The 11,370-nt window shown below is 39.0% G+C and overlaps 2 protein-coding genes across 3 annotated transcripts; one reads left to right on the top strand and one right to left on the bottom strand.

The window, feature by feature from the left end:
* Positions 1–601: 601 nt before the first annotated feature.
* LOC120063826 (homeobox protein Dlx1a-like) lies at positions 602–2,215 on the top strand. Of its 2 annotated transcripts, XM_039014137.1 has the most exons (3): positions 602–914; positions 1,196–1,395; positions 1,961–2,215. In XM_039014137.1, exons 1-3 carry the CDS (start codon positions 602–604, stop codon positions 2,213–2,215), a joined length of 768 nt encoding a protein of 255 aa, XP_038870065.1. The 2 variants fall into 2 exon arrangements, with proteins under 2 accessions (XP_038870065.1, XP_038870066.1); XM_039014138.1 differs by lacking the exon at positions 1,196–1,395 and having other exon boundaries at positions 1,961–1,983.
* Positions 2,216–9,130: 6,915 nt separating this feature from the next.
* Positions 9,131–10,629, bottom strand: LOC120063824 (homeobox protein Dlx2a-like). The gene is made up of 3 exons (XM_039014136.1): positions 10,198–10,629; positions 9,905–10,089; positions 9,131–9,689 (listed from the first exon to the last, which is right to left on the bottom strand). Exons 1-3 carry the CDS (start codon positions 10,505–10,507, stop codon positions 9,363–9,365), a joined length of 822 nt encoding a protein of 273 aa, XP_038870064.1. The 5' UTR covers positions 10,508–10,629; the 3' UTR covers positions 9,131–9,362.
* Between the last annotated feature and the right edge of the window lie 741 nt (positions 10,630–11,370).

Genomic DNA, 11,370 nt, shown 5'->3' with positions numbered 1-11,370 from the left:
TTTGGATGAAACAGTTCTTAGTTAATAACAGTATGCAGGCTGTTTCTTAATGTTTAAATGAACAGCAGGCCTATCAACATAACATGATCTATCCGTAGCCTGTTTGTGATTGATAATAGAATAGGCTATTTCTTTACAATTGGATTATTATTATTATGATTATCAAATAGGCTAGATTTAATTGTGTGTTGCTTCTTTTAAAGCAGACATTTTGGCTGTTAGTGTTTATTTTGCTTATACCTTTCACTGCTACCTAAGCACTTTAAAAAAATACATCTCAGACCTGAATCTGCAGGTCTTGTTGTTTTTCTTGAGTTTATCAGGTCCTTCGGACACAACCCCAGAATCGCCAATAGGCATCATTCTTGGATAGAGTGGACCAATCAGCGACCGCCTTTGATGAATATTCATGAATCCCTGATTCAAACCTTTGAGCGAGTTTGTCTAGACCACTGCATCATGCCTAGACTTTTCACAGAGACAAACTACATTTTCTTATGAATGGAAAGAGAAAAAATCAGTACAGCTTAAATTGGGATCCATCCTTCACTGAGATCATAGAAGAAAACAAAAAAGGAAGAGGAGAGATCCGCCAGAAGAGATGACAATGACTACAATACCAGAAAGTCTTAATAGCCCTGTCTCAGGAAAAACCGTTTTCATGGAATTTGGGCCACCGAGTCAACAAATGTCGCCTTCCTCAATGTCTCACGGACACTATTCCATGCACTGTTTACATTCTGCGGGTCATACGCAACACGAGAGCTCGTACAGTCCAGCCTCATCATTTCCTAGATCTTTAGGTTATCCATACGTTAACTCCGTCGGCAGCCATTCCTCAAGTCCATATCTCAGTACAGTGCAGTCGTACCAAAACAGCTCGGCACTAACACAGACACGGTTAGAAGATACAGGTAAGATTTATACTTCATCCCTTTCGGCTCTATAATGTTCTTGGAATGTTTTGGTTTGTGTTTTTCGGTCCGCAAACACGCTTTCGATTGGAAAAGCAACCCAGATGTCGGGGTATTAGGTCGGTAATTATTTATTGCGTAATGCTATAAACAATGTATGCAATTAAGGGTAATTATACCTAAACTACAGCCTGTAAAACTTGCACTGTGATGCTCATTGATGTGCAGCCACGTTGGCGAGCTGTCTCCTGAGTAATTTTGCTATTGTCTCCCCTTCTCAGCACAAGAGACAGAGAAGAACACAGTTGTAGAAGGCGGAGAGGTGCGGTTCAATGGGAAAGGGAAAAAGATTCGCAAACCAAGGACTATCTATTCCAGTTTGCAGCTACAGACTCTAAACAGACGATTTCAACAAACTCAATATTTGGCACTGCCAGAGAGAGCCGAGCTCGCAGCTTCGATGGGACTCACGCAAACACAGGCAAGTCAACGTTTGCTTTTACTTTTATTTCCAATGGCCTAATGCTTGCAGTTTAATGTACTTTGACCGCGTTAAACAATAGGCCACCAAGTGGTTACATTGGCTATGTATTCTCTGTTTGTTTGGGTTATAGACAACTGTTGTCCTCATGTTTGACAAAACAATGTTAATTTTTAATCGAATGTTTCGGATTGATTATCATCATGCAGATGTTCTATCAAAAAGCTTACAAATATTTCGAGGATGGGCCTTTAAATCGGCTACACATAATTCTGGGTAGCTGTTTATTATACTTATTTTATTCTTCATAGCTTTTCAATTTGTCCCATAATGGCAAAACCATGTTCAGCAAGCATTTCCTCTTGCATTCAATTATTTATTTATTTTAAATAAAACGGAAAAAAATGTAGATGACGATAGCTCAATTTGCCCTTGACTTTCTGGGAATAAATATAGGCTTTTACATTCCAAGTCCAAATGGTGCGTCACTGTCACCTGGTCTAGAGTTCATTGAAATTGCCCAACTAGCCAATCTTAATCACATTGGTTGTCTCTCTCTTTTCAGGTAAAGATTTGGTTTCAAAATAAGCGATCGAAGTTCAAGAAGCTGATGAAGCAAGGTGGTGGAACAATTGACAACAACACTTTAGCCCAGTTTAATGGTCACGGACCTACGACTGGATCTCCGGTAGCACCGGTTTGGAGCTCACCTACCACCGTGAAAACATCCGTGGGTGCACCAGGGTCTTACATTCCAAGTTACACCTCATGGTATCCAACTGCACACCAAGAGTCTATGCAGCAACCGCAACTCATGTGAACATAACTGTGAGCTGATAGACCTGTCCCGCCCTCTATACTGCCATGGCCCATATCAGGAGATTTTGGGTCAACCACCCAGCGTGGCCTTGCACTGGCCCGCTGCAGCCATGCACAGATGTAATCCGGAGTTTGCTCCCAAAGTTGCCAGATGACATATTGGCCTCTTCATACCGAACGACGGCACAGAGAATAGCCTGGGAGCCGAGAGACTGAAAAGGCACTGTCTGCGCCCAAGGGCAAGAAGTCATGTCATGTCCACGACAGATACCGGAAATTGTTTTGACAAATGGGTCCTCAAGCTGCTGTTATTATCTTTTGTGACATTTTAATAGGCTATGTGTTAAACGAAATATATTTTGCTGTAACAAGTCAGTGAGAGTATATTTATGTATGCTATGTTTGATTTTAAGATTGGCTACATTTCTTATCCCAATGATGATAAAAAAATAGGCCTATGAAGCCGCGTGTTACCAAGGCCTATCAGATGTAGGCTAGGCCTCTACATCTCCAACGAAGGTCAACATGGTGATTTGACCATGACCTTAAAATCTAGCCTTTAAACAGACAAACCCCCATTGGTCTATAATGTAACTTTGACCAACGAATGTAGGCCAATCCAATGAATCATTTCAAAAATAGTCTCATCATTTTTATGGGCATGGAATCGAATCTCCAGTCCGTTCCTTAGTTTTCACAGCCCGAGTTGCACGCGCCCTTGCGCATGCTACCATGCTGTCTTTGTATGTTAATTTAAGTTAAATTATTTAGTTTTTTTCAATGTCTGTGTCTTTATTTAATATGCAGTGTGTTTGACTTATGAAACGACAACAACGTGTTGTTAATAAAAAGTTTAAATGATGATTGGCTGCTTGAGAAGAGCATTAAGGTGATCCCGATGATAAATATATGGTTTGTCATTGTTTGTTATGTGTTGAGCGGTTGGATGTACATAAGGACAATATAATAGGCATTTTTCAGCTTTGGTTTGTGCTGTAATCGATATGTTGTGAAATAGGATTTTTTACATGTGTTCATTAAGATGAATGTGTTTAGCAATCTAGAAATATTTAGTTTTGTATTGATCACTTTAATTTATTGCTTTGTTTTATGGAAGTTATGTACATAATGTTGAAAACAGTAAAGCTATGATTTAAAAGGCCAGTATAACGTGTCACACTCCTTACCGGCCATGTGTTGTAGGCCACAACTTTCACATTTCCATATAAGTCCATGTAGGCCTGGGATATGACATGCAGCTATCTCTTCAGGACTTATATTTAAAACTAATACAGAGGTAAGATACAATGCGATAAAATAAAGCCTATATGGTTATTCCTTTTCATTAGTCTACAATGTGCAGCATTGGCCGTATAGCCTACATGTGATTACGCACAGGCGTTCAGCGTTTCTACATTTTAGTCCCTAGGATATCAGTTTATCATCATCTCTTACTGTGAGTGCTGGATATAGCCATGCTGAAGACGTGTCAATTCAAACCTGACCTGATTAATGATGTCAGTTTCTATAGCATTGTAATTCCTTCAACAATATAGTGCTTGTTTCTTTTCGGTTTCATTTAGCCGCTATAAGCTCCTTTTAAGTCTTCTGTGGTTCCAACAAACACTGTTTTCATCGATGAATAGAGGAGAGAGCAATGGGGCGTGTTAAGTGAATAATTGGGCGAGAGGCAGGTGCTGCAAAAAGACTGGTTGGTACAGGAGGTGGGGGTGGGGTTTAAATGTAGATAAGTAAAAGTGAAAAGTTCAAAGGGGCTCTTGTTTGGGTTTGATGGTTTAACTGCGCTTTTACAGAAAATTCTGAAGCACCCGATGAGCTGAGGAAAGGACCAATTGAGTGAAAACACTACAGGCCTACCGGAGACAATAGACCGCCAATATCATCCCGTGCATTTCATAAATACAAGGCCTATATATCCTATATTTCAAATCTACAAAATAAAATATATACTTCAGAAAAAACTGAGTGTTATGTTCTTCAAGTTGTTAATGACAAAACAAAATATTTTCCATAAGTGCGTGTATAGAGCGTTCCCCATGAATATTAAAATGTGAGTGTTAAGTAATTAAGATGTCAAACGTGACACAATTTGTGTGGCCGGCTCGGCCAGAGCAGAAAAGGCACCAGCCATCCCTTGAGAAAACCACAGCAATAATGTGGCTAACTCACCGCCACAAATTGCCCTTAAAGTTCACGCATAGACAGATCATCCATCTGCATGCCTTCACTTATTGTTTGATTTATGTTCAATACAACGAGCAAGGTAACAACCTGTTCACATTAATGTTATTATAACTTTGGCATGTATGCTATTATTGTTATTATTATTATTCAGGTAAAGGAGCAAAAATAAGTGTTGGTCTTGGTTTTATTTTGTCACCAGGTTATCGTTAAATCAACTAATTGGGCCTATTATGCATAGCAAATCATTTTAATTTTAATGATCAATGATATTATTGGCTAGCCTTTATGTGCCTTTAACTCTTTTCTCTGTGTAAAAAAATGAGTCTTTATGTTTTCCTCATTCGCTTGGTATTAGTAGTCCTATATAGGCTACTTTTGATGAGGAGTATAGCCTGGAAATAATCAACCTGAAAATGTTAGAGTGAGGCGTCTGCAACATAAATATACTCTCGCTCTCCCTCCGAAAGGCGCAGCTGCACGTCCAAGAGGTTCAGTGCTATTTCACTGTATTCTCCCCTTGATTACGAGCCGAGCCCATCAAACCCAACATAATTACAGTAATTTGCCCTTATTTATTCTAATGCAGTTTCCCATCTCTGGGGTAATTATGAGCAATTTTTTCGCACGGGGAATATTTCAGCGTTAACAAAAGAGACACTAAAAGAAATTTGCTGCGCGAAATAGGTGAGCTGCTGTCTCTCCGCTTTTCCCTTACATGTAAGGCTGGCAAATTGCTTGCAGGTGTATAGCACGGGATTGTCTATGCGAAGAGGGTTCAAAATTAGCAAAGCACAATTTAAGAGTAATGAAGGCAGTGGCTAAATTACAGAAAGAGAGGAGGCTTATTCTATGCCAGGTCCCTTCCAAATCCATAGGCTACAGTACCAATTTCCTGATGTAAATATAGAATCAGTCATAGCATGGTGAGTATTGTCTCCGGAAGATTAATCGAGAATCCTTGTTTTTTTCTCCCATTTTTTGTACACGTTTTTAATAATAAAAAAAACCCAGTGGGTTCGATTCCCGGGACAACCCAAACGTAAAATGTATGCACGCAAATCTGTAAGCCGCTTTGGATAAGTCGCAATTCTGTAAATCGCGTCTGCTAAATGACATATATTATATTAGTATTGTATACAGACGCGTATGACAATAAAATAACTCGTTACAGATAGTATATTATGTACAAATAATGACATTGTTTGAAATTTGTGTAATTTATATGTTTTCAAGTTGTCTAGAATAGGCTACTTGAAACACATTACAATTTGACATGCGTGCATAATTTTGGCATTTCCAGAAATTAAATGTATGACAACTATGCTCCAATTAAATTGAAAATAGATTTGTAATATTTCAATGAATAGGCCTACAATTAATTACTAACTATATATCCGTTTGATTGTTATAGCCTAATCGTGATGTCTGCATTAAACAATCAATTAGGCCTAATGGGATCTTGGTGAATACTAAATAGGCTATCCACCCCCCCCCCCCCGCAAAAAAATGGAACATAAAATTTTAAAATATATAAAATAACGCTCAATAGGCTATATACTTACCTTAATCTCTAAAAAGGAAGCCCGCAGAGTCTCTTTTTGACAGGATTCAAAGATTCCCTGATTTCGATAAAGGCAGATAAATGAGAGTAGCATCTTGATGCATGGGCATATGTTGAGCGCTTGAATCCCATAAACTGTTGCCCATGAAGTGTTAAGTGCTATAACAGCACAGCTCGGAATATGACTGAACATTTCTGCTTTATTTCCCCTTTTTATAGCTGATGGAAAAAATTGTAGATTATTAGCATAAATGTTTACTCCTCATTACGCTGATGACATTGTGCACTCGAGATCTTGGTAATCTTTGGGAAAATTATGAGTAATTTTTAAAAATGTAAAGCAGCAGTTACCATGCAATTCAGGCTAATTCTGCGTAGGCTCCACACGGATATAATTATCGTCGAGTCAAGATGGTATGCTAAAACCTATGCATTCATATTCCAATTTATTATGTACATACAACTTTGACAATGTTGATGCTTGAAATAGCCTGAAATTGTTTTGTGCAAAAATTACAGCCCATATTAGGACATCTAAAATTGCGAAGAATTATATAGTAATTGCAGGCTTTCAGATCGGAAAGCGCCAGAATGCTCAAACTAGAGCAAATGTGGATGTGATTACAGATCAGGGTATAAATTAGGATAGGGGGTATGGCATTTTCAAGTTGCCTACAGGATTCCGGAAGTATAAAGCCACAACATTTCTAATCGGTGAGGATGAGACATGGATGCAGGGCGCAATAAGAAAAATACATATCATTGTGATTGTCATTAACCATTGTTTGCTCGAGACTTATTTTTATTTGACATATATGCACTTCAAGCACCAAATAGACAGAGAAAAATGTGGTTTAATCTGTCAGAGTTTCTTTAATTGATCCCGTGCGTAATGGCTACATATGCTTCCATAAGTGAACATTATTATTCGTGTGTAGACAAAGACTAGAAAATGCTGCAATGACAGCTAAGGGCATGTCTTCTGAGGACCTTTCTGAAGCAGGTGAATTAGTGCATGTCTTTTATGGAGATTATTGTTCCATCCAAACGTCTATAACGGGAGACCGTCAAAGCCAACGCACATTACGCACGCACTAGCTCATCACATGCGAAATTAGTAAATCTTACTAAACGTAAAGTACCACTTATTAAGCATATGTAAGCATTTATTTATCCAATATATATATATATCTATATATTCACCACAGTCTTCAATCAAATGTGTACTATCTTGTTTCTTGTTGCACAGGCCCACTCAACATGTGGTAGGCCTGCTATCCCGAGGGACTCCTCATATCAAGATAAAGCAACGACAGCCCCAGGGAGAATGTTCCATCTTGTAATGTGGCAATCACTGACAAGGTACATCCTTATGCAAAACGCTTCCACGTTATGTGGCTTATGATCACTCAACCATAAAAAGCAACGGGGCGACGTGATGATCAAACCTAGCAAACGCTCGTCCATTGGGATAGATAGGCCTTCAAAGCTATGTCTTTTACATCCCTTTAGAGAACAGAGTGAATTAAATATAAATAAACGTAATAAAATGTTTATTTTGCGTCTAAGAAAATCCAGATTTTATCCTCACATTTAAATACAGAGGATAGGAGCGGCAGGTAGCCTAGTGGTTAGAGCGTTGGGTCAGTAATCAGAAGGTTGCTGGATCGAATCTCCGAGCCGAAAAGGTAACTGCCCCTGAACAAGGCAGTTAACCAACTGCTCCCCGGTAGGCTGTCATTGTAAATAAGAGTTTGTTCTTAACTGACTTGCCCAGTTAAATAAAAGCAAAGACCTACTATCTGCAATGTATTTGAAAACTTGGCTGAGATAAAGTAGATAACATTTAGCTAAGAATACGATTTTATATAAAAAATAAAAAAATTGTTTACCAGCCTAGTCTACGATGGGAAAATCTAGGTCGAGCCGCACATGATAACCGATGAGAAGGGCCTTATGTTGTGTGAGTGAACACGATGTGAGAAATATTTCCATGTTGTTTAGCTTCAGGCGGTCTTGGGTCTAGTTTTTTGATTGGACTGAGTTCATAAAACGTCTGGAGAGCGGCGCTCTGACTCCAGAGAGTCTGAGGGGTTGAGCTCAGTCATACGCCCTCATCTTCCCTTTTGCATGCCACGGCGTGTTGCGTGCCTTTGAATACTGCAGCTCTCTCTGCGCCCCCGGCACTGTGTTTCGGCTCTGTTAATCATCTTGTCTCTATCAGGTTCCCAGAAACATACCCAGCTAGATTTAACGCGTCTATAAAACATGAGTTAAGACGAAACAATTTGCAGTTAATAAAGAATACAAATGCAAAACCAAATGGTGGTATTTTAATATGGTTATGACTTAAGCTACGTCTTTGAAAAAGCTTGTCGAGCCCATACCTGCGACGTTCATCAAATTTTGTGAGCTACGTTGAAAGATTTACAAGGGTCAGGAACATGTCTTTGACGGATGGAGAACTCTTCTGGCGCCGTGGTATTGAATGGAGGTGGAGTAGGTTTCTTCTCTCAGTAGGCTAAATAAGAAAGCATTGAAGTATGCTTATTGATAGGCTGTAAACACGTAAAGAACCGGGCTAAGCTTCAATGCAAAAATAAATCCACTTCTCACTTAGTACACACATTTCTTCACAGTTCTTAAAATTGAGAAAAACACCATGTACACAGAAAACATATTTTATTTAAATAACGCCTTATCATATCATTATAAAAGAAACACTGCTAACCATAAAAATAAATTAAAGACAATATACCATCAAAATGTTATACAAGTTCATTAGAATATGGGACAATCAGTAGCTTACGAAGGATTAGAAGGTATTTGGCCCTAATATCAACAAGAAAAAAATGACAGGACTTAATATGAAAAAAATGTTATGAAATATGCTCAAAGACGAATTCTGACACCTTACAAAATAAATCAAGAGTAAAGAATAGGCCCTATAGAAATCTGGGTGCATGTAAAACATTGATCTCATCATACAACAAAACTGAGGTCATTTTCAAAAGGCACGATACAGTTGCAAATTGTGCTAGATGTGACAGTTGTTTATATCCTGCAATCAACTTTTTACCTGCACTGATGCAAAAGTAACGCCCGCGCTAAAAGAAAGCAACGTACTCTGTGATTGCTCTGGATATTAGTGGTTCATACATTTTATCCATTAAAATAAACAAAATAAATAAATACAAAAATAACTGTACAAATCTGTAGTCTGCCATTTGCCGGTGTGAGGACGGTGACATTCTGAATTACCCTGGCACCTATACATGAAGTTGGCCAACGTTGCGCGTAAAGTTCGCTTTGTGAGGTCTGTGAAAATGTATCATTAACTTTTTTTAAATGTTTCACCAGTATTCTCCGAGAGTCAATTGTATTAAAATATTGTCCCAGCGCTCAAGACGGAGTTGTGGTGGTTCTGGACACGCGGGACAGACTGAAGATGTGTTGCAGAGTTCGTTGATGAGTACCAAGAATAGTTTGCCAAGAAAGAAGGCGCAGTCGTATTTTGAGGGCTGCTGCTCTGAGGTAAACTGGAGTTTACATTGTTCATTATTTGATTTTGTGGAAAGTCCCAGGCATTGGCGGGTGGAGAGATACACTGGGGAGACTCGATGGAGGCCACATGTTGCTCAGGGGGGATTTCGCCACTTTTCCACAACTTCTTGAACTTGGAGCGACGGTTCTGGAACCAAATTTTCACCTGAAAAGGAACTCTGTTACTATTGTTCTAAACCTACAGCTTATTTCAAAACGTATCCTAACAAGAGCCAAACTATACACAACAAATGCTGGATAAATATAAATAGCAGTCCAAAGTTAAATGTCATGCTTATATAAAATAAGTAGCTAGCCATAATATTCACAGATTGATAGGGGATTTGACAGAAACTGGATGCATTGCAGAGTTGCACTAACCTGGGTTTGTGTAAGGCCCATTGAGGCTGCTAGCTCGGCTCTCTCTGGTAAAGCCAAGTACTGTGTCTTTTGGAATCTCCGTTGAAGAGCGGCCAGTTGGAAGCTTGAATAAATAGTTCGAGGTTTTCTGACCTTCTTTGGTTTTCCGTTAACCATTCGGATTTCAGGTTCACTTTCTTCTTTTTCTGAGAAATACATGTAAGAACAATTATTAAAAATGCATACCATTTTTGATCTTAGTAGAATTTACATGTAATAGAATACGAATAGGAAAACATTGCGATTTTATTTACCTGCATCCGTTGGAGTCGGTGAAGAACTCGAACCATAGGAGCCGTAAGAGGAGTTGAAACCAAGATCGTATGATTTGTTATTGTATTGAAAGCTGCTCATACCACTGCTGTGGTACTGGTAAGTCCCGAGTTGGCCATATGGAGACCCTGCGCAGTGTCCAGGCTGTTGGCTATTGTAAAAGCTGCTGTCCGTCGCCGTCGATACTGGTAGAGTCGGGGATTCCTGCGATTTGTGCAAGCTGTGGTAACTGTTCGAGGTAATCTGGTTCGAATGCATATCTGTATTTAGACTGTCAAAAACTCCAGTCATTTTATCGGCAAAGTCGCGCAAGTATATGTGGTTGAAGCAATGCAATTGAACACGTCAATTTGCAAAGAATGCTTAAATCTCGTAGATTAAATTAGTTTTGAGTGTAAAATGGCATCCCCATGAACTTTACCTAAAAACGACGAAGGTGTGTCCCTCTCTCAGTGGTCTGTGATTGTCTGCTATAGGATGCTAGCGGGCGGGCATTTATCCAGTATCACGTGGGAGGCAGAGCTGGTATTTCCGAGGCAGCCAATGAGTACTGTGTGCATGTCTGACAACTCCACAGATTGTCAGACTCCACTATTTACTTATCCCGCTTGTTTGCCTTGCACCGATTGACAAACGTAAAAAATATTTAACAATATATCGTAAACTAAACTTCTAAAGCATAGGCTATAGAACATGGGATAACAAATGTTTGTCAAATATAACATTTAGCAGTTATTTATCTGTTATAGAGACCTGCTCTTTGAAAAACCTTCTGGAAGTCCAAACAGCTTCTGTTAATTCCGAACATGAGATACGTGCGTAAATGTACATTTTGCGTCTACTAATATGACCGCACACTTTACGCATTAGACCCGAAGGGAGTTCGAATTCAATTTATATGGTTCAAGATTATATTTGTTTTAAAATATTTCAAAGACAAACGTTTTATTTTACAGGATCATATTTCAACGATAAGTATAGGACATCATGGCATCTGTGCGCCACCTGTCTGCGCCCAAAAAGAAACATGCAAAAAAAAGACCAACACACACACAGCCTTCTTAACATTTTAGGCTACTACTCACCAGATTGAGGTGTATGCCTAAACGTCACTGCAATGAAAAGGTTATGATTGACATATACTACTACTGCCT

The sequence above is a fragment of the Salvelinus namaycush genome, chromosome 19 (assembly GCF_016432855.1).
Source record: "Salvelinus namaycush isolate Seneca chromosome 19, SaNama_1.0, whole genome shotgun sequence".
In the NCBI taxonomy this organism is placed as follows: domain Eukaryota; kingdom Metazoa; phylum Chordata; class Actinopteri; order Salmoniformes; family Salmonidae; genus Salvelinus; species Salvelinus namaycush.
The sequence above is the reverse complement of the archived record's forward strand: the minus strand, read 5'-3'. Positions and strand labels throughout refer to the sequence as shown.

Coding starts and splice junctions, on each gene's coding strand:
- LOC120063826 (XM_039014137.1), top strand. CDS start 602: ATGACAATGACTACAATACCAGAAAGTCTTAATAGCCCTGTCTCAGGA. Junction 915..1,195: donor GACACGGTTAGAAGATACAG/GTAAGATTTATA, acceptor TCCCCTTCTCAG/CACAAGAGACAGAGAAGAAC. Junction 1,396..1,960: donor TGGGACTCACGCAAACACAG/GCAAGTCAACGT, acceptor CTCTCTTTTCAG/GTAAAGATTTGGTTTCAAAA.
- LOC120063824 (XM_039014136.1), bottom strand. CDS start 10,507: ATGACTGGAGTTTTTGACAGTCTAAATACAGATATGCATTCGAACCAG. Junction 10,090..10,197: donor ACCGACTCCAACGGATGCAG/GTAAATAAAATC, acceptor TGTATTTCTCAG/AAAAAGAAGAAAGTGAACCT. Junction 9,690..9,904: donor TGGGCCTTACACAAACCCAG/GTTAGTGCAACT, acceptor GTTCCTTTTCAG/GTGAAAATTTGGTTCCAGAA.